Source organism: Anguilla rostrata, chromosome 11 (genome assembly GCF_018555375.3).
Source record: "Anguilla rostrata isolate EN2019 chromosome 11, ASM1855537v3, whole genome shotgun sequence".
Classification (NCBI taxonomy): domain Eukaryota; kingdom Metazoa; phylum Chordata; class Actinopteri; order Anguilliformes; family Anguillidae; genus Anguilla; species Anguilla rostrata.
Window position 1 is genome coordinate 40,466,416 of NC_057943.1, and position 27,158 is coordinate 40,493,573.

The following is a 27,158-nucleotide window of genomic DNA, read 5'->3' on the forward strand; positions in this document are numbered from 1 at the left end:
CTGCGTTTGGATAGTGCGCCAGAGGACCGCACGACCACTCATCCGTTCGGACGGGCGTACGCTCGCAGAGCAGGAGACGCCGCACCACCGCAGGTCGCGAACCGAGCGATTTCTAAACAGCCTCGAAATGTCGAATCCAATTTTGAGCCTGAGGGTCACACCGGGCCACGCTCCCAATTTTTCCCCCACCGGCCGTCGAATAATAAAACGGTTTGACGGGCTTCCCTCGATCCGTTCGGGAAGGCCAGAAGCTAATCACTTTATAATCTCCCGGCAACCGGGGAGCCAGACAGAGGGGAGCAGCGCGCGCGGCTGCCTCAAATTCACCGTGAACCACCGCGACCCCGGAGCGGGAGAAAAGGAGCACAGCGGAATGCTGGGTAACTTCCAGACGGACGCCGTCGGTTCGAATTCGCCGCTTAATGACATTCCCTTGCCACCTGTGTGAGCTAAAAGGGACTCTGGATCGGAGAAGCCATCGCGCCTACAGTACGCCATTTCCACAAACAATTTTCACTGGTTCTCCCAACCTGTCATTTTCTGTTTTTTTTATTTTATTTTTTTATTTTTTTACAAATCTCAAGGCATGAGATTATTTTCATAATCTCGTGTTACAATTGTTACAATTTTATAAGTGTGAGCAAATGGAACCCAGAGGAAGTTTTTGTAGGACATACTAGCACGCACCAATGAAAAGACATTTAGAATGAATTTTAAAAAAACATATTTTTTCATAGAAACTATTGTTGCTTTCTAGCTTCCAGTGTAGATGTGCAGCTTCATCATGAACCTAATCAGGAAAGTTATGTCTAAAAACTTAATTCATCAAACGTGTCCTCAATCGCACCTCCACCTCTTTTAAAAATTTTTTATTGAGGTTGCTTTGTTTAAAAAAGCAGTTAAGTAGTAAACAGGGGTGGGATCTATTGCTCTTGCCTGATGGGCCGGTGCCTTTATGTCCTATTAAAGTGGAGGCAAATCCTCCAGACAAACAGCTCTGCATTTTTATCAGCTCCACCCTGCTGAGGACAGTCATCAATCACGAGCTCCTTCCTCCCGAACCGTCCCCTCTGTCTGGGTCTCGCCCACGTTCAAACTCTGTTTAGCATTCAGAAGCCGCGCTCCAAACAGCCCAGGGCTGACTCAGGGACCACGGACCACACAGCGCCAGCGTGCAGCACCGCGGAGTCCAGGGTTACCGTGCCGACCGCGACAGAAAAGGGGTAGAACTGTTAGAGCTGAGGCCAGTCACATGACTCATGCTAACGCGTTGTCTCCCGTGTGTAATACATCATACCATCTGCAGATACTGGTGTGTGGATTCAGTCAGCGGTGGGCAGTGTATGGAGTGACTGGTACTAATATGGAAATCACAGAAATACACACTATATCCACACTTTACAATCCCTGTATATATATATACACATCATACTGATAATATCAGAAGATGACGTAGCCCGACTGCACACATTGTAACAGCAGAAACATACATGAACATAGTCTATGTATTTAAACGTGTTTTCCGATCTTGCTGTAACCAGAACCTCACAGAAGGAGAGACACATTTTTGCACACAAGGCTTTTTTTCATAGTGTACATTAATTACTAATTAAGCTATGAACATTTTCTATTCTTTTCAATGAGGTTCTTACAGGAGGTGCTGTAGCACATGGATTATTAGACAGTTTCTCTGTCTCCATTGTGAAATTGCCAGTGTAACCGAGCGCCCCGGAGATGGATTCCTTCCAAACAGGATCCCATCAAGCCAAGCACAGCCCCAGGGTCCTGTGTGCAATTGGGAGGATTTTGATGGGTATTTATGCCAGCTTATTTCCTTCTCACCCTCTGTTTAACCTCTGCTAGCCTTCTGTTATTTTTGCATGATAAATCTCCCGAAAACTGTTGCGACATCATCTCTAAATCATTGATGTGAGCTCTTCCGTAAGGGCAGATCTAAACAGATGAATTTATGTGAGGGTGGACTAATGAATGGTGCGTTTCAAACGGAGATCTCAAAGAAATCCTCTAGGGCTCTCTAAAATGGTGGCTGTGCTGTGCATTGTGGGTCATAGATGCGCTAATGAATGCGACGCATTCGAAGGTGAACTACACGCCTGGTGCCCGCTTTAGTGCCTCGAGAGTGCAACTGTAAACTCACAAATACTGCATCGCCAAACTGTGGTGCTGGGGCAGAGGCTTTCAGTCAGTTTGTGAGGTCGCATGACAGCGAGGAGAAAGTTCCCTTTTAATTCCTTTACCACCTGAACTGCACCCTGCCTGTGTACAGTCCTCTTATGGGTGCAGTGCAGTGCATTGTGGGTAAAGGGGGAGTTATACAGAGGACTGGTCCCCCGCAGCTGGTGAGGGGATAGCTGCATGGGGATAACTGTGGGGATAGCTGAGTGGGGATAGCTGAGTGGGGATAGCTATGTGGGGATAGCTGAGTGGGGATAGCTGAGCAGGGGATAGCTGAGTGGGGATAACTGAGTAGGGATAGCTGAGGGGGGATAGCTGTGTGGGGATAACTGAGTGGGGATAGCTGTGTGGGGATAACTGTGTAGGGATAGCTGAGTGGGGATAGCTATGTGGGGATAGCTGAGTGGGGATAGCTGAGTGGGGATAGCTGAGCAGGGGATAGCTGAGTGGGGATAACTGAGTAGGGATAGCTGAGGGGGGATAGCTGTGTGGGGATAACTGAGTGGGGATAGCTGTGGGGATAACTGAGTGGGGATAGCTGTGTGGGGATAACTGAGTGGGGATGGTTGAGTGGGGATAGGTTAGTGGGGATCACTGTGGGGATAACTGCATAGGGATAGCTGTGTGGGGATAGCTGAGTGGGGATAACTGCATGGGGATAGCTGTGTGGGGATAGCTGAGCAGGGGAAGCTGAGTGGGGATAACTGCATGGGTATAGCTTTTGGGGATAGCTGAGGGGGATAGCTGTGTGGGGATAACTGAGTGGGGATAGCTGAGGGGGATAGCTGAGTGGGGATAGCTGTCTGGGGATAGCTGAGTGGGGATAGCTGTCTGGGGATAGCTGAGTGGGGATAGCTGTCTGGGGATAGCTGAGTGGGGATAGCTGTATGGAGATAGCTGTCTGGGGATAGCTGAGTGGGGATAGCTGAATGGGGATAGCTGAGTGGGGATAGCTGTGTGGGGATAGCTGAGTGGGGATAGCTGTGTGGGGATAGCTGAGTGGGGATAGCTGAGTGGGGATAGCTGAGTGGGGATAGCTGTCTGGGGATAACTGAGTGGGGATAGCTGAGTGGGGATAGCTGTATGGGGATAGCTGCATGGGGATAGCTGAGTGGGGGTAGCTGAATGGGGATAGCTGAGTGGGGATAGCTGAGTGGGGATAGCTGTCTGGGGATAACTGAGTGGGGATAGCTGAGTGGGGATAGCTGTATGGGGATAGCTGCATGGGGATAGCTGAGTGGGGGTAGCTGAATGGGGGTAGCAGTAGCAAACAACTGAAGGTTAGAAAAGGTGGTCTGACGGGCACAATAGCATACGGCGGATGCTCATGGGGTGGGGGGTGGGTTCATTCCAGCTGGACGGGGTGATGGGGGGAGGGCGGGGCAGAGGGGTGGGTGAGAGATTGGGGGGCTACACAACGAGAGCCCTTTCACTGGGAAAGGGGGTCACGACCTTCTGAGGTGTCATTTTGCACGCCAGCTGGAGTCGAGGGGTGGGGGGGTCACCCCCCGGCACCCGAAAATGGATTCCTCTGTGAGGTGGGCAGACGCGGCGGGATTGATTAAAGTGGCTCGGGGAATAGGGAGGCTTAATGGCGATCTGATGAAGTCATCCTGAATAAGGAGTCACGGCCAATTACACTGCGCACATCATCTTCTACTGGCTGGACAGACACAGACACGTGAGAATAAATCACTGGACACAGTGTGCGCATGTTATTATAATTCCCTTCACTACAGCATAGTTTTACACTTTTACTTTTCAGTGCAAGTTAGAAATTTATCAATCGCAACTTCACCAGTTCATTTAAGCAAGTGTTATATTTTTACATCTTATACAGAATTTGTCATGAATTTAGAGGCTACTGTTTCGACAGGACTACTGCTTTTTTTCTATCACAGCATAAACACACACTGGCCTATAGTGCATGGAGCTCATACAAGCATAAATGATATATATGCCAACTGTACAGCATATGAAAGTGTGAGAATTTGGTATGCCATTCAGGAAACACGAGATTATAAAGTACACATACACGTAAATCTTGAGGAGAAAACCCCCTTTTTTCTCCGCTCCTGTGGCTCCATCCCTCCCAGGAGAGCTGCGCTTCCTGCGTGCTCCACCAGAGGGCGCAGTCGTCCGAGTACAGGCCTCCAGCGCAGCTCAGCCCAAACGGCAGGCTAAGGAGAGCGGGACCGTCCGACCGTGCGCTCCTAAAACCAAGCGGTCAAAGCAGCGCCACCGTGTTCCTGAAGCACATCCACCTCCTCCTTCAGGCCGCTCAGACGCTCGGCCATCGTAACATCGCCAAGAAGGCACAAACCGGAACGAAAGGGCTAACTGTTCGCTGCAAAAATGATTAGCGATTGAGGCACCACAGTAGGCTAATCAAATTAAGTGTTATAAATGTATAAAAAGGACACTTTTGGGATATACATTTCTTTGGAATTTATGTTTTTGACATTTTTTTCCCCCATTTGCAGCCCAAAGCGAGTTCCTGAAGTTTGGCACGTGCCAAAGATAAAAAAATTTATATTTTGTTTCATTTTCTATAATTCTGACTGTTTCATAACGAACTATTGATTTAATTAAGGATCAGCCAAATATGTCAGTGCAGCCAGATTATTAGCATCAGATACAAGGGTCTGAGGATATAATCACACAGTCGGTAGCGCATGTTCTGTTGGACCGTACTTGCTCATACCTGCTCAGCCCATGTTTGAGTAATGTTTCTGGATTAAAATGCTATCCGGTCTGTAATGGTAGTAGTCTCGCAGGTGCAGAGCACACACACACACGCACGGACACGGACCGGGGGAGACAAAGCGGAGGGCTGGAAATTGATTTTGTGCTCGGCCGGTAATTAAGGAACGGGATGTGTGGGCTTCCCCCCCCCCCCCCGTGGGGCGGTGTTGGGTGGGTGTGAGGGAGGGAGGGAGGGAAGGAGGAAGAGGGGGAGAGACGGGTGGGAGGTGGGAATGAGATCCTGCAAGCTTCCCCCCTTATCCATCCCCCAATTCACATCCCCCCCCCCCACCCCCAAAGGCTCCCAGACCCAGCTGCTAGGAAGACAAGGGAATTAGCCATGCAAATTTTCACCCCGCACACCCCTACCCCTCAGAGGAGACCCATGAATCACTGCTAACTGGTTAAACGGGAAGGGTCCCGCCGCTGCCGCCAACACGCACGACCCGGGCCGGGGGGAACGGAGGAACTGAAGCCGCCAGACGAGCGATTAAGCGATTAGCCGCGCTCATTAGCCTGTTCAGACGCAGTACCGCTAGCTTCACACACAGCGCTCTCTTTCCGCGAGCCAGGCTCCGGCCCCTTCCTAATTTGGGGGGGGGGGGCTTTTAGGGGGGAGAAATAATGGCGAGATGTGGCGAGGGGGCCAGCAGTACATCCCGGCCATGCTTGGCATAAATTTAGAGACAAAGAGCCAGAGTGTTGAGTGTGTGACAGTAACGGATACCAGGGGCTTAAAACACCGACGGCACACAGATGCTAAAAGTATGAGATGCAGGGGGTAGCACTGTTGCCTCACAGCAAGAAGGTCCTGGGCTTTTCTCTGTGGAGTTTGCATGTGTCCTCTCACAGACCAGACATGTAGGTAGGCTAATTGGCACAGAGTGTGTGAGTGAGTGAGTGGTGAGTGAATGGTGTGTGTGCCCTGCGATAGATTGGCGGCCTCTGCCTCTCATCCAGTGGACACAAAGGTAGGCTCCAGCACCTGGCAACCCTGCCCAGGATAAGCGGGTATAGGTAACGGATAGATTAATAAACGGATAAGAGAGAATGCTGGGTAAACAGGCATCCACAGGCATGCTATCTCCAGACGGGGGCGTCTGCTAGTAAAACAGTGCCATGTAATGGAGTAACCTGCACTCCCTGACTTACAGCTTAATTTACGAGGGACATCAATGGCACCAGATCCAGCATGTGTGAATCATTACCCCCAACCCCCCCCCACCCCACGGGTTACAGGCAGCACGCGAAGCTAGCGTTAGCGCACATGCCGCGGGTCTCAGAGGAGGTATAACAGGGCGGCGGTGAAACAGGACACACACACACACACACACACGCACACACACGCACACACACACACACACACCCAGCTCTGAACGCCGAGGGTCCGGAACCTTCAGCCTCGAGCTCCACCGCCCCTCCGAGCCGCCGGCCTGCTCATGAGCTCCAGTCCCCAGCTACGCGTGACTCGTGTCATCTGATTATGCGCTACATCGGACACGCCCAACTTCATGGGCCCGCACTGCTGCCAGGGGGGCAGATTACCAGAAATCCCATCATTAGAGATGGTAAGTAATCGGGGACCAGTTCAGATTATGGGGTATTGCAAGCTCGTCGATTCTAGCAAGCGGGCTAGCCGTCCACAGCAGGTGAGGTCGTGCCTGATGGAAACCAGGATATGGGATTTGGCTCGATGAAAAGATGCTGAGAGTCGGTTAGGAGGACTTTTCAGCACAGTTCCCAGATCCCACTTGACTTCAGAGACATCAAGGAGCACAACAAATGGCATGCTGGGAGTTTTGTCACCTGTCCTCTCGAGAAACTCAAAGATGATCTGTTGAGACCAAGGATTTCAAAATGTACGTTGAATTATGATTCAGAAATTATGAGTCAGAAATGACTAAACTTGGTAGCTGTTTGTACTTTCTTTTTTGTTTGTACTGGTGGTAGAGGATAACCATAAAAATGTTCTCTTTCTAATACGACAGCAAATTATACATAAATCAGCACAAGAGTTGTAGTATGGTTATGCATAAGTAAATGTTTTAAGTAAAAGATCCACAGCAACAAAACTCACTTCAGTTGCCACACATTGCACAACACCTTGCTCAATCAGAGAATAAGAGAGAGTGTGGAGATATTGCTCATTTAAAGGGCAAAGACGGGAGCATTTCCTCTCGTTTCCAGAAGGTTCTCTGGGTCCTGCCACTGATTGACATGCTAGACAGTGGCAGATGGTGGATCCTTCAGAACTGGGCCAGGCACAATCACTGCACCGTCACGGCGAGGAGGGAGAGGCCGACCAGAGAGCTCTTCCACCCACGGGGTAATTGAGGTAAAGAGAGTGAGACCATAATGGACTACAGTAAATAGAGCCTGTCAATGGCACAGATAATGGGAAGAGAGAGAGAGAGAGAGAGAGAGAGAGAGAGAGAGAGAGAGGGCTATTGTTTCCAGGAGACAGTCTGAAGGTCTTTTTAAGAGGAAGGCCAAAGCATCCCCATCTTTCCCTGGGCAGTGAAGGTAGCAAGACGGGTCACCCTGCATGGAAAAGCAAAGCTCGGCTTGTGTAGAACAGCGTTTCACTTGAAGGATGCAGCCAGAGGCTTTGAGTGGGGCCTTGTACAGTGGTGAGGCAATCCTGCGGGCATTACATTATATAGAGTGCTAGGGCTTTCAGCTTCCTGGATTTGCTCTCACATGTAACATTAAGAGATACTCCTTGGGCACATTGTGCAATGGAGACACCATCACGATTTTCCAGAGGGCATTTGCAACCTAGATTTTCTGTCCACAGTAGCAGTCCGTTTGTATGATGTCACTGTAGTACCAGGGTGGAGAACATCGGATCTGCCTCTGCTGATACGGGTGAGAGCGCTCACAGTTAGCGAGTTCAACTGCGTGCGTTTGCAACGGGCCGTCACATGCTACACCATATGCTCGACACAAACGGGGAATCAGCCGACTCAGTTAACTCCGGCTGAATAAATAGCGTAGGGTGGCGGGAGCAGACCGACATCCAAAAACAAAGCAAACTGCAAAGGTTGAGCTCTCGCGTTTGTTCTCTCCCGCCGGTCACCGGAGCTAAACAAAGCAAACAGAAACGGCGAGAGAGAGAGAGACGAAGCGCAAACGTCGCAGGGAACATTCCGGAAAGCTCTCGCGGTGTCAGGGCCCCCTCCGCCACCGGCCCCCGTGTTATGACGTCGCCCCCAGTCCCGCCACGATGCTACGTCATTCGTTGACTCCACTGAAAACGATCCGTTTCCTGTCGGCCCTGTCGCGTAGCTGGGGGGAGGGCTGGGCGACGACCTTCGCGATCGGGAAAACAGGAAGTGGAGCTCACGACTGTTCTGTCATGCGCATCTGCTGCACTACTACCCCGCCCTCCTACCCTGACCAGGGGGTCCCGGGCACTAGATATCAAAAAAGAGGAGAAGAACAGTGAACTGAAAAGCTCTTCTCGGGCCTCTTAACGCTGAAGCAGCTTGTTGAACGTGTTGAGCGCGCGTCTTGTCCGTTTGCAGAGACACAAAAGGACATTTCTGCAAATCATGCCTAAGCACTGTGAGGAGTGCACAGCAAATGCTCGGTGCTAAGTAGTTAGCTCAGCGAACTCTTCAATTCAATCAACCCCCCCAACTCCAAACTTGAGTGCTGGATCATTGCTAAGCTATTACATCATGGCTAATGCGTTTCCTGAAGACCCGGTTCTCCTTCAGTTCGGAGATTGTCGAGGAAAGCATTGTTTTACGGTTCATTTTAATTGATACAGAATTTGCTGTCATATAGTGCACATCAACTGCAAAGTATGAATTATGAATGTGGGCAATACGAACTCTCTGACACGGAGTTTTCCACCAGTGTAAATTGCAGCTTGTCTTCTGCAAATAACGGTTCCCTTTTTCTCAGCAAACTGAAACATAAGCCTCTTTGAAAAAGTAACACAGTACTACTGATGAAAATCATTAAAACAAGAATAAGTATTACACAGCAGTATTAATGCTGAATTTGTGGTCTTTTTCAGGGCCTTGAAGGACAATTGTCAATTTTCAAGCTTATTAGACCTTCAAATGGACATAAACTCCTGCAGGACCTTACATAGGTTTTCAGGGACCCATGGCAACCCAGTATATGCCAAATATTTGTTATTACCACTTTTTATCACCACCATTTTATCACCACCACACCAGCACTCCCGAAAAATACACCCCACTTTGGAGGCATCCATGTTCATCTTCAAAACAATGTGATTGCCAGAGCTGCACAGAACAGCTGCACAGAACAGCCACATATAATAGCCAAACAGAACAGCCTGACAGAACAGACACACAGAACTGCTGTGCAGAACAGCCTCACAGAATATCCACACAAAGCAGCCCCATAAAACAGCTCCACAGAACAGCTTCACAGAACAGCCGCACAGAACAGCCATGCAGAAAAGCCGAACAGAACAGCTACACAGAACAGCCACACAGCCATAAACAGCTCCCAACAGTTTCACAAACAGCAGAACGCATCGAACCAACAGAACAGCTTCACAAAACAGCCGCAGAGAACAGCCATGCAGAAAACCCGAACAGAACAGCCACACAGAACAGCCGCACAGAACAGCCATGCAGAAAAACCTAACACAACAACTTAATAGAACAGCCACACAGAACAGCCATGTAGAACAGCCAAACAGAACAGCTGCACACAGAACAGTTTCACAGAACAGCCATGCAGAAAAGCTGAACAGAACAGCTTCACAGAACAGCCACACAGAACAGCTGCACCGAACAGCAGGAAACTTGGAAAAGGACCCTTCCCATGTTCGCCAGATTTGTTTTCCAAGGCTTATAGAGAGAGAGAGAGCTCAAAACATGGGGGACAAAATGAAAAAGAAGAGATTGAATTAAATGCATGAGAGGGTCCATCCCAACCATTAAGCCCATGGGCTGAGCTGTGCGTGACCCCGTGGACCCTCACCAGCCCTTCAGCGTTCAAGGGTCCCATGGGCAAAAAGAGAAAGACTGACCTAAAAACAGGAGGAGGGAGAGTGTGAGAGAGCGGTGAAAGGGCTTTCTGCCTCCCTCTGAAAGCGGAGTGAAGCGGCGCTGGAGCTGGGAGCGCTACGCCAGCGCGCACTGGGACGGGCGCCCGGAGGAGCCCAGGCTTTACGGCCCAGTGCAGCTGCGAAACCCCACGCGGGCGCAGCTGCGACCCGAACAAACCGCGGGAATCCCGCCAAGGCCCCCATTCCACACTGACCCGCTCACGGGCCTAATCCCAGCACACACACACACACACACACACACACACACACACATACACACACACACACACACACACACACACACACGCACATGCGCACACACACACACACACACACACACGCACACACACACACACACACACACACACACACACACACACACCCACATACACACACACACACACACACACACACACACACAGACACACACACACACACACACACACACACACACACACGCACACACACACGCACACATGCACACAGGCACAAACGCACACACACACACACCACACACATACACACGCACACACACACACACACACACGCACACATACGCACACACACACACATGCACACACACACACACACAAACTGTACGCACACACACACACGCACACATGCACACACGCACACATACACACCACACACACACACACACACATACACACACACGCCGTTCCCTATCAGCGTGTCGCTGGTGCAGTGTCCTGCAGCGGGACGCCCTAGCACGGAACAGCGCTACCCATCATGCACTGACCTCAGCGCGACTCCACCCTTGTTGTGGGACTTTTTATGTGGGACTCAGAAAACCAGCGGCCATTTCTGTTTTCTCCGAGGATGTCCTGGAACTCTGGAGCAGATGGGAATGGGGGGGCCACCTCAGAACAAGCCTTTTGCTTTCCAAAGCCAGTCATATACTTCTAATATAAACTGGAAGAGAAACTCCTCCATCTGAGATATTACAATGATTTGTAAATCTGCTTGGAGTCGTTTGGCCCCCACGGTCAAGGACACACAAGCATTCAGCCGACTGCCACAAAGCAGCAGCGAAAGCAAGCTTTGAAAAGGACCCATAACCCCATCTAAATAAACACAGAGTGATATTCTTGAGGTATGAAATGATTTCCTGTGGATACACCGTTCTACCTCCAATGTGTTATAGCCAACTCGGAAGGACCTGCTAAGTCCATTTGGTTCCAAACAGCAGGGTTGCACAAGTTTGGGTGTGCTGGGAAAAGCATCCCTCCAGAGCGGGGGCAGTCGTATCCAGTGATCTGAAGTCCGAATGAGGTCACTGGAAACACCAAGGACTAGGCCACAGGAGGTGGACCCGACCGTGGCCTGAACTCAGACACCACCAAGTGGGAGAACCTTCATCAGCGATGATGCATGCTAGCATATTCTCACAATTATTGTGCAAACTATGGGGAAATTTTAGTCACATCATTCAGTAAAGCTTAGTTTCATCACAAAAACTTTTTTTCACTTTAAAGTGCGGACATGATTAGTCAACTAGCACAGCTGTGTGCACAGTCATGCTGAAGAGCTATTCCTGAGGCTCTGGTTAGCGTTAACCCACACCAGAATCATGGCGGCCAATCACTCAACCAATCAAAATGTATTTGTTAAAGGGCACTGTTATAATTTTCTTTTTAGAAAATGCTGTCACAAAGTTCTCAAAAATTGCAAAATTAAGTACATTCTCCAGAGAAAAACAGGAAACTCAGGGAAACAAGGGAAAACCTAAAATTGTTCCCGGATTTGATCACTCTTGGAGTTGGTCCCATAGGGTGATCATCGAGGTCCAGGTTGAACGTAAATCAAGAAGACTGTGTCCAAAATATCATGGTCAGTGCCTGAAATTTCACGGTCCATTTCCGTGTCCAATCACGGGTCATTAAGGGAAAATAATGAAAAGACCAACAGAGTTATTGGTATCACACTGTTTCACTGAAGCCAGAGTTGGACTTTGGGGAGTAACAGTACTGGAAGAGTCTGCATGCAATTAAAACATTAGGGGGAGGGGCTTCTCGAGGGACCAGTGAAATTGGTGCTGCTTGGTCCGTGTTTTTGTGCTCTGGGTCATGGAGAGAGTGAGCTCGTTGAGGACAGGAAAGGTCCCTCGCCCATGTGATGTCACCTTGGATTGTCATCAAATCCAAACGCTCAGCCTGACTCCAAGCAGGCCTCCTCCCCATCAGAGTTCAGAGCTGTCGTGACCATGGAGCTTTTTTCTGAGCGCGATCGTGTTGGTCATTTAAACCTGCACCCTGAGCCGACCAGAGGACGATGGGCTCCCCCCTTGAGCGTGGTTCCTTCCAAGGTTTCTTCCTGTCTGTTACCAGGGAGTTTTTCCTTGCCATTGTTGCTTTAGGTTTGCTCCTGTGGGAGTCTAGTCCAAGATTATCTGTGAAGCGTATTGTGACAATTGTTTGTGAAATGCACTTCTTTTTTTTTTTTGGGTGTTGTTACATATCCAAATGCTCAGACTACATAACCAGCTTTAGCTGCCCTACAGAAAGTGTCAGAATGACCACCCCCTTCCAGTTCCAATTTAATAGTTTGAAAAAACAAAGGTGAGGTTATGAACTGGAGTTGTACACAAGGACTAACATGCAGCACCTGTTGATTCACTTTGCTGTAAAGCGATCGTATCATGAAGGAAACCGTTGGGATTGGCACTAAAGTTTAACACTAATGAGCCTCACAGCGTGACCCTGGCAGTCTGTCACAGTTGTTATGATTCTATAGAACAAGGAAATCACAACCCCACTCAGCATTAGAAGAGTTCTGAATGTAAACCAGCCTACAGCACAAAGGCAGTCAAAGACTCTGACTCATTTCTACAAAAGCCTTTCAGCAAGATACTTCTTTCCCCCTCAGGTGGTGGCACTAAACATTCAAAAGCTTGAGAAGCATCTATCATATAACAGCTGTGAGCGTGTTCTTATTTATTTAGAATTTTTTTAAATTTCATAAATTTTGAAGTTACCTCGATTCATCTGGAGCTCTGAAATGTGATTTTTCAAAAAAAAAAAAAAAAAAAAGGAAATACTGCTTTTCAGACCATAAATACATCTGGAGCTGCTAGCATTCATCTTTATACTCCCCTGCTATCAGCCTTTGGTATGAGTGTTTATCACACTCCTAAGTCCACCTTCGGCTGAGAAGCTTAAAGTCAGAAAATCGTGAAAAATCTGGAGAAAATGGCGTCCTGGCTGCACTGTCAGCCTAAAACAGATGAGGTCTGCGCGCGGTGGGAGAGCGGTGAGGGAGAGCGGAGGAATGAGATCAGGCTGCACACAGCTGCCTCACGCGGACGCACCAGGACCATCTGCACCGCCCGGGGGGAGGGGCCCCGAACGCACGACGTTAACCCTCACACGCCCCCGCCGCACGCGCTAAGGACCCGCAACCGACAGAGGAGCAAGAACGAGCGCCTGAACATCCCAAAATGCTCGTCTGTCCCCCGTGCCAGACGGGCTCCTGCACCGGCACCACCAGGCACCGGAGGTGGGGTATGGAGTGGGGTATGGAGTGGGGTACGAGGTGGGGTATGGAGTGGGTATGGAGGTGGGGTATGGAGTGGGGTACGGAGTGGGGTATGGAGGTGGGGATGGAGTGGGTATGGAGGTGGGATATGAAGTGGGGTATGGAGTGGGGTATGGAGGTGGGGTATGGAGTGGGGTACGGAGTGGGGTATGGAGGTGGGATATGAAGTGGGGTATGGAGTGGGGTATGGAGGTGGGGAATGGAGTGGGGTATGGAGGGGGTATGGAGTGGGGTATGGAGTGGGTACGGAGGTGGGGTATGGAGGTGGGGTATGGAGGCAGGGTATGGAGTGGGGTATGGAGTGGGGTAGGAGGTGGGGTATGGAGGTGGGGTATGGAGTGGGGTATGGAGTGGGGTATGGAGGTGGGGTATGGAGTGGGGTATGGAGGTAGGGTATGGAGTGGGGTACGGAGTGGGGTACGGAGGTGGGGTATGAAGTGGGGTATGGAATGGGGTATGGAGGCCTCATGTAGGTAGATGGCAAACTACGCAGATGTTTCCAGAATAACAGCCAGAAGAAAGCAGTTACCCAAGCCCATAACTTTGGATACAGTGCTGTGTTTGTGACCATTTCTAAAGAAGAACATAGTAAGACACGTATGAATATACTATGAGCTTCCCGTTTTCAAAAACTCAAAAACTTTAAGCGTCCCAATGATGCTTAACCCCTCCTTATCCACTGATAAGCACAAGATCTTAAGTGAGCAGCATTTTAATGTTCTGATGGAAGGACCCAAATCTGGGGCATAATCTGCCTTTTCTTGAGTTTCATCAGTAGAACCTGAGTGGGAAGATTCAATGCAGGCCAAAGGGGTGGACATAACATTTATTCACCAGTAAACCATTAAAAGGCCAGCAAAACAAGCAAACAGGCAAACACACATACCTCTGGTCTGTTTGTCAGAAAGTGCGCAGGCAAATGGAAATGGGTGGAGAACAAATGCTGTGGCCTATCTGCCAAGTATCAACACACATACACACAGACATACATACACACACTCTCTCACACGTGCGCACACACACACACACACTCCCACACACGAAAAAACATCACTCTCTTGCACACACGCACGACACACAGACGCACACACACACATACATACACGCACACACACTCACACACACACACACACGCACACACACAAATACATACATTCATGGACTCTCTCACATGCACACACACACACACACACACACACACACACACACATCGCTGCCTCTCGGCGGTCTACTGTACATGGTTTACTTGCAACACACAGAAGGAGCAGGCAGGGATCTCTGTGCAGAGCATGCAGTAGGTGATGAGCTCGCTCTTCTATGCCTGCACAAGTTGAGGTAAAAGCCAACACTAACAACAGGGCATCTTCTCCAATATGTCCCACCCAGCTCATCTGCTCAGTTGATTCAGTCCTGACTGCCCCATGGCATCGCAATGTTGCTCCATTAGTCCCACCACCATCTGCCTCAGTTCCATTTTCAGGTCCCGCCTCCCCCCCATAGGCCCCGCCCCCCATATCTCCCTCAGCTCCATTTTGAGGCCCCACTCCACATCTCCCTCAGTTCCATTTTCAGGCCCAGCCCCCCCCCCCCCCCCATATCTCCTCAGCTCGATTTGGAGGACCCGCCCTCACCCCATAGGCCCTGCCCCCACATATCTCCCTCAGATTCATTTTGAGCCCCCCCACCCATATTTCCCACAGCTCCATTTTGAAGCCCCTCCCCCCCACATCTCCCTAAGCGACGCTATGCGGACAGATAGCCATCCCAGATACATCCCACATACAGAAGCACATTGCCACCCTCACTAACCACAGTCATCTACAAGTACAGTAGAGCATTCAGCTGCATTGAGGAGCTCTGCTTGGGTCCCATTCGCTTTGGCTGGCATGGGAGTCCAAGGTTTCTGAAACCCTTAATACGTGCCTGTTCCATAAAGTCCTCCTTTGAGTGCTCTGACCTCATACCATGTGATCGTCTCTTACAAGCATATCTCCGGACAGCTGTGAGCTCGAAAACGAGGTTTGTTGGGCTGGAATGTCTGGCCGCACAATGGAGCTTGTGTGGAGGAGCAGGACCGATAACTCTGCGCAGATCGCCCAGGCAGCAGCCTCGTGATGAGAAGCCGGACTGCGCAGCCGTGACCGTGGGCAGGAGCCACGCCACGGGAGAATCCGAGAACAGAGCCCGTTATAACGCGGGGCGGAACACATTCACAGAGCTGACTCGGCCAATCAGGCGATGCGGTGGGTCAGGCCCTGACATTTCACGCCCCAATCAGGTGAAAGCCCTTCTTTGACCATGTAGGTGGGAAGCAGCTGCATTATGCAGATCATCTGAATGACTGCACTTGCACATTCAATGCTGAAGCCTGAGGAGACACAACACCAAATGGGAATCTACACAGGCCTGGCTAAACTCGCCCAAAAGAAAGGCATCGGCAGTGATGGCAAGTTGACCTTTTTCTTGAGGAGTGCTTTTGGACACAGTGTCCAGTCCATGCTATTATTTTATAAAACCTGGGTCAGAGGTCACACTGGGTCAAAGGTCACAGCTGGACATTTCCAGGATGATTTAGAACTGAAACCCCTGGTCAGTCTTAAAACTACACCCCCTCCCTCCCCATTTCCTATCTCATCCCAACGTCTCCCTGAATTCCCTCCCAGAAACCCATCCTGGTCTCCATGGCTGTTGGCCCCTTGACATCTATAAATCAGAACATTGATTTTCCTGTCTGTCCACTATGAGGTCCCACCACTTTGTTAACAACAACAAAAGGAAAACACAAGGTGGGGGTGCGGGAGTCGGGGGGTGGGATGAAGGCATAATTAGGAGAGTTGTGCCCCCAAGATTAAAGATTAAACTCTAGCTTATATAACCTTTGGACTTCACTGTTCAGTTTCCCTCCATTTGGCTTGTCTTCAGCCCCGAAGCATCCACCTGCTCTGGTGGAAACGGCAGCCATCTTACCCCCTGAGGCAGCCCGGGAACCAGCTAGCAATCTGTGTCTTTTTCTCCAGGGTGGAAACGCATGTTCCCTTTTTCCAAAACCATTTGCAAAAAGTTTGCCCAAAAGAACACTGCCACTATTTTTTATCACCAGACCAACAAAAATACATGTGTCAAGAAGGACTCCTCCCCAGATTGCTTCACAGGGAGTTTGTTTCAATAAGGAGAGCTGAAGGACAAGTTGTTTGCTCTTGTTATGTTTCTGAGCTTTGACTCAACTATTCTGGCTTAGTCCCAGTGACGTATTTCGGGTAAGTAACCTTCTTTACACATCTTGGACTGCCCTGGTCATGGAGCACTTACTCTGACCTCTTTTATTAGCCATGCTGAGCCACGTTCACTTTTATTTTTTTACTGAAAAATACCTGCATCTAAGATGCCGTGCGTGTCCCATGTGATTTGGCCGACAGGGAAAGCAACGCTCAGCTAGACCCACAGAAAAACTGGAGACTGCAGACAACGTGGTACACAGGCAGTTTCCCAGGGAGAAAAAAAAACCCAAGATCACCACAGAGCTCTCGCAGCCTTGAGGACAGTTCCTCGTATTCTCGTATAAAAACCACCGCTAGAAGCAACACTGGACCGCTGATCCAAACCAGCAGACACGTCCACTGTAATTGACAAGCGAGGGCCAAATATATACGTGCCCAGACCGGCCCTCTCGGCCGCGATACTCAGAAAGTATGCGCTGCAGTCTGCCCACAACCTATTCGACAATGATTATGAACTGTAAACACGTTCTATTCGCAGAGCCTCCTTCCTTTGTGATGAAGCGCCGCTCCGCTTGCCCGCGTTTCCCAAACGCGTTCACAAGAGCAGATTAAAGTGCGATAAGTCTCCGAAGCAGATTCACACCTTACGCGACGACATTTTGTCATACGTTTTTAATGGCATCTGCCAGATTTGCATGGAAATGCAGTGAATTCCTCTGTGGGACAGTGTAGTAATTCTGTGAGCCCTGCCACCCCTCAGTGGACCCATGTGCAGAATGAAATTGGAAGACAGACTGCATTAGCATTCCGTGCAGAAGCCCAGCGACATTAACCGGGACGGGTAATTGCATTACACGGTGGCTGGCCGTAGAACAGTAAACAGAATATATATAAAAAAAGAGAAATTCACATTTCATTGTCACAAGACCACAGTCAGGAGGGCGCAGTTCAAACTAGTTTCACAGAAATATCACACTAGTGCCTTTCCAGTTAAAAAAAAAAAGATCTATTGTTCACCAAACCATTGCTTTTAGCATGCATATACGCTTTGTTTACATAACATCCGAGGGCACTCGTGCTTCTGAATGCGCAGACAAAATTAAACGCACACACTGACTACTGCATGTGCTCACACACACACAAAAACAAAGATGCATTCTCATGATGAATGCCACTTCTATGACCAATTTCCACGCATTCAGACACTGGAAGGGGGCAGTGAGTGTGTATGTGTTTGTGTGTGTATGTGAGTGAGTGTGTGTGTGTGTGTGTATGCATGAGTGTGTATGTGAGTGTGCGTGTGTGTGTGTATGTGTTTGTATGTGAGTGCAGGTGTGTGTGTGTGTGTGTGAGCTGATCAGCCCAAAAAAACCCCATTCAGCAGTGCTGATGCGATTATGGCGGGTGGGGGGGGGGGGGCAGGCAGCACACACACAGCTGGCTGCACAAACATTAACCTTCCTGACACTGCAGGGTCAGCCCTGGTCCACACAGTCACATTCATCGCATTTACATGGAAACAGCCTTTGAAAAGACACCATCGGGAAAATAACACGGTTTGTTTGGGGGGGAAACAGCATTTCCGAGCCCATTTCCCGATCAATCGGATATCACGAGGCGCAGCGCAACCCGGAGACGATGTTCCAAATGGGAAAGAGATGTTATGAACGGATTGTGAGCTTTGAGCACACTGATGGGACATTAAATAGCCTGATAACATCAGAGGTGGGAATTGCTCTGGAACAGCTCAGTTGCTGGGTCCAAGGAGCTCTGAAGGTCAAGCAGCACCAGTCACAGGCTGCAGGACAACATTAATGCATTCAGCCGACGCTCTCTGCCCGAGTGACTTACTGTACACTACTCACGCTCAGAAATACAATCCGCAATCCACTTATGCAGCTGGACGCTTGCGGAAACAATTCGGGTTAAGTGTCACTGCTCTACTGTATAATAGGAGCACCCAACGTGGGAATCAAACCTGCAAAATGAGTTAGAGGCTCAGTTCCCTCAGCATTACACTTCTCTAACAACAATTTGACTGTGATATTAAATACAGGTGAAAAAAATGAAAGGTCAGGATAACCTTTCCCTGGGCTCAGCAGACCCTTGTGCGCAGAAGGGAAAGGTGTGGCAGCCATGCAGAGAAGAAAGGAAACCAAACCTACGTTTATCGCTGTTAAAATTATTTCAGCCAGTAATTCTTTACAATAAAAGAAGAAAAAAAATGTTTTACAATTGTTTGGCCAACTTTAATGCAGGACCTGTTGGCCTAAAGATCAAAATATCCCTTCAATACAGGAGGACCTTTTTGGACATTAATAACAATAGCTTCCTTTGGTGCCCTCAAAGGTGTTTTCATAACATTTCTGTGCATTGCTCATTGAGGAAATGCATTGTGTTAGTGAGCCTCGAGTGGACAGGAAGGATTTTAGTGGCGGTGCTGATATTACGGTATTTCCTGTTCCTGTGTGCGACAAACCGAGAGAGAGCGTGGGGAGCGGGTGGCGGGGGCGGGGCGGGGCGCGATGTAGTCAGAGTGGCACTTCTGGGTCAGGGGGAGACGTGTGTGGAGATGGCGGGGGAGGAAGACTGTGAGCGCGGGGAGGAAGAGTGTTGGCAGAGCGCGGATGTGGGACTGCGGGGGCGGGGGGGGGATGGCGGAAGTGGATGGCAGGGGGGAAGCTGGCCTGTCAGGCATGATGAAGTCTCCCTCTCAGGGTGCCTGAGGGCACAGGGGGAAGGGGCAGTGGGTGGGGGGTGGGGGGGTGCCAGGAGACCAGCAGGGAGCACACCCTGGGACAACCACACGGGCTAGGCCAGGGGCTTTATGGACAGGGGCAGCTAGACCATAGGCTGTATGGACAGGGGCAGCTAGACCAGGGGCAGCTAGACCATAGGCTGTATGGACAGGGGCAGCTAGACCAGGGGCTTTATGGATGGGGCAGCTAATCCAGGGGATGTATGGACAGGGGCAGCTAGACCAGGGGCTTTATGGACAGGGGCAGTTGGCCAGGGGCTTTATGAATGGGGCAGCTAGGCCAGTGGCTGTATGGACAGGGGCAGCTCGGACAGGGGCTATATGGAGAAGGGCAGTTAGGCCAGGGGCAGCTAGGCCAGGGGCAGCTAGGCCAGGGGCTATATGGCCAGGGGCAGCAAGGCTAGGGGCTATATGGAGAGGGCTGTGTGGGAGGAGGGTGCATGCTTGTGCCTAAGGCATATGTGAAACCCGTTAACTCCTTCAATGGTGGGTAAGTCCCCCACCCCTCTTTCTTCTGATTAATATTCAGTTCAACCATGTCACTATGCCTAAACCATTTACCAATAAAATCACACGAAATAAGAATTTTGTCCCGAATATTGGTGAAAATAGACTTCTTTTCTCTTCAATTGCCAGCGACCTGCCAGGATTTTACTGTGGTTTCAAAGCATTTTGCATCTTTATCTGACCCAGCGCTAACGCCCAGAGCAGCCAGAAACATCCTGGCAGTGCTGCAGTCCAGACCAGGGGGTGTCAAATACACACTTGAAACCCTTTAATAACTGTAATAACTCTGCCGCGACAGCAGCAGCCAGAGCCCTGTAGCCCTACACAAGTGACAAAACGCGTCACTCCCGTGAGAAACCGCCAGAGCAGGAGCCCGCTCTCGAGCCGTCATGGCGTCTCAGGGCCCTTCCACTGAAGCACGGTCACAAACGGCTGCCACGCTAATAATCCCAATATTGGCATTTCAAAAATTAATGGGATGAAAACCGCCGTTCACGCAGAGACGTTCCTTCATTATTTCTATGCTTCTGTGGCCTTTACGACTCAGTTAAAATGAACTGTGGACGTACACCGCTAGGAGAGCGGTTGCGCTTATTAACCTCCCGCTCTGACGCTATTTTGGGGAGCATCTGGCAGATCACATTCTTTTCCACAAGGTCACCTCTTTCACCCCTTTCACCTCTTTCACCACTTGCCTTTCCCCCCCTTTGTTTTCCTTCTTATCAGTCATTTCCGGTTCCTTTTGATCCCAATCTTTGAGTCACACCCTACCAGTCTATCCCTGTACGCACACATGAATACCTGACTGGCTATTGAGTGATGTCACTGAGTTCACATTACTAGTACAGGCATCAGCTATTCTAAAAAAAAACCCTAAATGATTCACTACAGCCTTCAATAAAACACAAATACAGTTCCTACTAGACAAAACAAAATGGAATGTGACTGACTCACTTCATGGTTGATTAATAATAATAATAATAATAACATACGTTGCTGCAGTAGTGTTCAGTGGTGAAAGAAGTTGAGTGGACAGGCAAGCTGTACATTGGGGGGGTGGAACACCATTAAATCAATGAAGGGTTAGTCAGAGAGTGGAGGCTGAGCCAGTAAAGATACAGCATCCAGCGCACTGCACATCACGGCAGACAGCGAGGGCGCGAGGGGGAAATAAACAAGGCCAGGAACCGGTGAAGAGAAGCCGCCACCGGGCTGGGAGAGGAGTGCGCTCAGCGGAGCCGACGGGATAAGGCAAAAGAAGAGATGAGTTAAAGGAGGCAATGAGCAACGGCAGCGCGCGCGGTGTTTTTCCGCGTGAGGAAGCGTCGTTCCGTCCGCCACGCCGCCTGCGACGGCGGCCCCCGAATGTAAACAAACGACCTGCGAACGCCATCGGGTACCCGCTCCGCCGCGTCCGCTCAGATGTCCTCTAGCCCGCGTTCCCCGCCCCCTCCTCAGTGCCGGGGGCGGGGGCGGGGGTGAGGTACCATCTGTCGGAAGGCCGTAGACGAGCGGGGGTAAGCACGCCGCTCGCTGCGCTGTCAATCCCGCTCAATATGCCCTGGTCTATTTCAGGGGCTCCTGTTTCCCGCGCCAGGTCGCGGATGTCAAAAGGGCCGGCATATGTACGGAACAGAGGGTCGAACGCCCTGGGATACACACCAGGGGTACAGGCACAGAGGGCCTAACCCCCAGGATCCACACCAGGGGTACAGGCACAGAGGGACGAACCCCCAGGATCCACACCAGGGGTACAGACACAGAGAGTCAAACCCCTGGGATACACACCAGGGGTACAGACACAGAGGGACTAACCCCCCAGGATCCACACCAGGGGTACAGGCACAGAGGGACTAACCCCTGGGATACACACCAGGGGTACAGGCACAGAGAGTCAAACCCCCTGGGATACACACCAGGGGTACAGGTACAGAGAGTCAAACCCCTGGATCCACACCAGGCGTACAGACACAGAGGGTCGAACCCCCGGGATACACACCAGGGGTACAGACACAGAGGGTCAAATCCTCGAGATACACACCAGGGGTACAGGCACAGAGAGTCAAACCCCTGGATACACACCAGGGATGCAGGCACAGAGGGTCCAACCCCTGGATCCACACCAGGGGTACAGGCACAGAGGGTCAAACCGCCTGGGATACACACCAGGGGTACAGGCACAGAGAGTCAAACCCCTGGATACACACCAGGGGTACAGACACAGAGGGTCAAGCCCCAGGATACACACCAGGGATGCAGGCACAGAGGGCCAAACCCCCTGGGATACACACCAGGGGTACAGGCACAGAGGGTCAAACCCCTGGATACACACCAGGGGTACAGGCACAGAGAGTCACACCCCCTGGGATACACACCAGGGGTACAGGCACAGAGAGTCAAACCCCTGGATACACACCAGGGATGCAGGCACAGAGGGTCAAACCCCCAGGATACACACCAGGGGTACAGACCAAGAGGCCAAGAGCAGAGCACAGGACGCTGGTGACTTGTCGATACGGCGGAAAAGGCCCCGGGGCTGGGGGGGGGGGCGGGCTACACGTGCGTGTGAAAGCAGGCCGCAGACCTCGGACACTGTGTCAGTGTGTCAGCCCCGGGTGCCTGTTGTCACGCAGGCACGGTGGAAACAATGCCCGATTCCCTCGACGCCTCCTCTCTCTCTCCCTCCCTCTCTGCCTCCTGCTCCCTCCCTCCCTCCCTCCCTCCCTCCCTCCCGCACCCCCCTGCAGAAGCGCATGCACTGACGGCCTGTCAGAAGCAGCCCGAGCTCACATCATGCACCGACAGCCGCGGCAGGCCGTTCCGCACGCGGGGCGGAACCAGCAGCGGGAAACGGTTAAAGCAGGCGATGTTTTTTTAATGAATCCGATTATCTCGGCAGAAGGAGGAATGCAAGTCTGTAACAGCAAGCGAGCGAGCGAGCGAGCGAGTGTGCGGGCGTGCGATGGCGGGAGGCCTGGCGGCTCCTCGGCCGGGGGGGGGGGGTGGGCGATGAGAAAGCCGGGCGCGTGCAGTGCCCGCCGCGGGCCGGATAGGGGGACCCCGTTTACTCACCCAAAATCTGGCTGAACAGCAGCTGCTCCAGGTCGCCCAGCACAGTGACCACCAGCTCCGGGTCCACCTTCAGGAAGGCCTTGTCCCCCTCCTCCGGCCCCTTGACCCCCTTGTCCCCGCCCGGCGGGACGGCCACGGAACTTTCCGCCAGCTTCTTCTTCTCGCCGGCCTTGGCCTTGCTGGAGAGGATCTCGTCGTCGGACTTGCTGTCGTTGTCAGGGCCGTCGGGGCCCTTGCTGAGGGGCTTCACCTCGGCGTAGGGCCCGCGGGGGATGCGGCTGGGCTTGCCCAGGCCCGCGGGGGCCGCCAGGGGGCCGAAAGGCTTGGCTTTCCCCTGGAACAGCGAGTGCTCCGACTTGGAGAGGTTGCGGGACAGAGGCCCCCCCCCTCCGCCCTCCTTGGGCTTTCCTGCCTTCGGGTTGCCCCCCACGCCCCCGCCCCCTCCGCCGGACGGCTTGGCCATGTCGTCGCACCACTTGGGCTGGTAGAGCTGCAGCTTCTTCTCGGCGTCGGTCAGGACGCACAGGTTGGTGAGGGACTTCTGCTTCCGGAGGCCGGAGGAGGGGACGGGCAGCCGCCCCTCGGACGCGCCGGCCCGGAACACCCGCAGCTCGCCCCGCTGGGGGGCGGCCTGCGGGACCCCCGGCTTGCCCCGCCTGGCGGCCATGGTCCCGCCACCGCCCTCGCCCTCCGCCCGGCCCTTGGGTGCGCTCTCCTCGAGGTCGTTGTCGAGAGCAACTCGCCTCCCTTTCACACTAGCCCCAAGCAGCGGCCCTGCGTGAAACCATTCAGAGACATCAGTGAGGCGGAGAGAAGCAGGAGCAAGCAAGCAAAGCAAAAAATCCACCGGTGCTGATTTCCTCTCCCTCGTTCCCTTCCTCCCTTCCTCTCTCCCCCTCTCCCTGTCTCACGCCGGGCCAGAGGAAAAGGCTGTGGCTGGATTGAAAAAGGAGACGCCCCCCCCCCAGGCAGTGGAGATCCTTTTATCTGGGGGTGAAAATCCAGTTCTCTCCCGCTCCTGTCTCCCTCACTGTGGAGCTGCTGCTGCTGCTGCTGCTGCTGCTTCACTGCTGGTCAGCCTCTCTGCTCTCGCTTTCTCTCCCTCCCTCCCTCCCTCTCTCTCTCTCTCTTTCTCTCTGCTGCTCTCCTCGGCAGACCCTCCTGCCGCTGAATCGCTCTGCAGCCAAATGACAGCAGAGACAAACGCAGCAACAGTCCCTCCCCCTTTCTCTCTCTCTCGCTCTCCCTCCCTTCCTCCCTCCCTCTCGCTCTCCCTCTCTCTCACTGTGCTTCAGAGATGCTTCCCGGTGCCTAGGCGTTAAGTGTGATGGCTAAGGGGCCGGTGATAAATTACCAGCCCCTTATAAAAACCGGAGGGATCCCAGGCCTTTATTCTGTTCTCACCGCCACTCCTGTTCAGCTCTCAGTTAGTCCTTTTGTTCTCTCCCCCCCTCTGCCTCTCCCACCTCCCGTGCCGCTCACACTCGCAACCCACAGTTACACACCTCTGGTCAGAAAATGGGTTCAGCGTAAATCAGAAACAAGATCACAGCATTGCCCTTCACCATTCCTATTGTGGGATAAGTAAATTAACTGCCACACACACTCAGTCCCCAGTCTGATAATCTGATTACCTAAAATCCACTGGTTTACTATAATTCCAAATATGATAAAAAGCATATTTTAGAATGACTCCCTCGATTATTATTAAAAAAGCTTCATGCATTAGAGTCTGATTAGGGGATCCCATTTTCACTCATTGAAACAAATGGGAAAAAGACAAAAACTGAAACCGGGACGCCTGCCTAATTGGATTTCGGCTTCAGGCAGAAGAACGGGGATATTCCCGCCTTTCAGCGTCAATCACACGACATTAACCCTCCCGTCTCTCCACCGCGGCACATCGGCCCAGACAGCCCCGTTAGGAACGCAACCCAGCGCTCCCGACGCGACCCAGCGCTCCCGACGCGACCCAGCGCCGCTGGCGGGCGTGACAAATGAAGAGGCGATTAAGCCGCGGTTCTGGGTTCTGGCGCGGTCACCGCGAGCGTGGGGCCCAGTCCGGCTCCTCTCCTTCCGCCACCCTGCACGCATTCTCCTCCCGTGTGAAGGAGGAACGTCAAATCGACATGGCAGCCGTGGTTGTTCCAGCCTCCCGAACCACTTCGGGTTCGGCCACGTTTGACCGAATCGCACGATGGGGTGCTGAGCCGGGCCGGCACCCCCCACCCCCATCCCGCCTTTTTCCCTCCCACAAAGAGCTTACTCGGAAGAAAGACCAAGTCATCCAAGTAGACAACCCGGGCACCGTCCTAGCCCGGGCATCCAGAATTCCTCGGTCGTGGAAAACCTCTGACGTCTCCCTTCTACAGGACAAGCGGTTTGAACGGTCTGGGTAAAAAAAATGTGTGACGCTGTGACACGATTCAGCGATTATAATTACAGGTTTTCAAGGACCATTTCATTCTGCTTTCATTCAGTGACAGCATGTGTGCTTTAGAGCGAATGTTATTGAAGGTATAAAATAAGCCATGCGAAATCCGACTGTCACAAAGAAAAGGTGACTTATCTTATTGTGTGTGCGCGCATTTCTCAATATTATTTGCAGCTGCCTGTCTCCTGAGTCAGTAGAAGTACCCTCCGGGAATCCAGTCTTAACCCCCTCTGAGCAAAACACAATGGTTTCCATCCCACGTCATTTGCACCAGTGAAAAATGCATGTACTGTAAATGTTCTGTAAATTATTTGGTGTGGGGGCTTTTCTTGGCATTTCCTTAATTCAGTTTTGAGCAGTGCTTTAGTTTTCATATGAGGACACGAATACTGCATGCTTAATTGTAAAAACAACTAAATCGAGAACAGTTCAATAATAAAAAAATAAACTAAAGAAAAAAACAAATATGAACAAATATGAAATTATAATATGTCTTTCAACTATCCCCATACTGTTGAGGGAGATAACTATTCTAAAAGTTTACCCTAAACAATCTGAGATTGGTCAGATTTTTATTGGTCAACATATTAAAGTGCAAACAGTATTTCAATCATAAAGGTCAAAATCCTTTTTCTGAATTAAATAATCATTCAGAAGGATAATTATACATGAAGAAAATTACTCACCGTTTCAGGCTCCAAATATTAATGCTATTAGACATTCATTCAGTGAAAATAAAAACCCTTTTTAGAGTCTTCATAATCTTGCCTTACAGTCCCTCCCTCCTTAGCGAATGTGTAAAGGGCGTATTTTATGGAATTTCTTTTCCTGGATAAGAACATATAAATCTGAACAAATATATAATTATTAATAAAGTAAGATAAGATGATGCAAAGACAAAAAAATTGCCACGTGCTGTTGGTAAACTAAATAACTGGAGTCTTGAAGTCTCCGGCTTTGCTTGCCGATAGACAGAAGGTACACTAAAGTACGTATTGAGTGAGGGATCGGGGCTGCCTTTCCCTGACTGGACAGAAAATAAACACATCTGCCATTAATGTGCATCTCTACCTTTCACTCAGTCTGTTGTTTGGCCTGTTGATCAATACGACTACCTTTGTTAAGTGCTGATTCAGCTGAGACCCTAAGATCTATGCGCGCTACCCTCCCATGAATACACCATTAGCATGGTAATCGCTACATAATAGACATTTAGCAGGGAATAAATATCATTAGCATGTCGATATATTTCAACAGATTGCAATTATATAGCACCTTTTGTCTCAGGATCTAAGTGCCCATGACTGTGGGGAGAATTCACCTCAGTCTCCATTGAAGTACAGTGGAGCACCCACTCGGTCTCTGGACATGGGCATGGCAGTCATTTTGCACTATTTTTCACTCACCACACAAATGCTCCCATTGTTTTTAGGGATAGTAAATGTATTAGGTGTGGCTGCTGTGCTGGGGCTGGTTTATTGCCGTACTTTTCCAAAAATATTCCACGTCTATTTATTTTGGGGGTTTTTTGTCTGTTGGCTTACACCAGCTTTGCACTCCGAGTCTAACACAATAGCATCATTAATTTGGCCCACATTTCAGGAGCTGCACGCCCCTCGCCGCAACGGTTTTTTT

The 27,158-nt window shown here is 50.9% G+C and overlaps 1 protein-coding gene across 7 annotated transcripts in view; it reads right to left on the reverse strand.

Annotated features, from left to right (window-relative positions):
* LOC135234942 (neuron navigator 1-like) overlaps positions 1-27,158 on the reverse strand; it is a 187,421-nt gene that overhangs the window by 114,259 nt on the left and 46,004 nt on the right. For 6 of the 7 annotated variants that reach the window (XM_064300085.1, XM_064300088.1, XM_064300082.1 and 3 more), the window contains exon 4: positions 23,090-23,863. The exons of the other annotated variant lie outside the window; for it this stretch is intronic. In XM_064300085.1, coding sequence (XP_064156155.1) covers positions 23,090-23,863 — 774 coding nt within the window. The remainder of the gene's footprint in view (positions 1-23,089; positions 23,864-27,158) is intronic. 7 annotated transcript variants of the gene reach the window in all.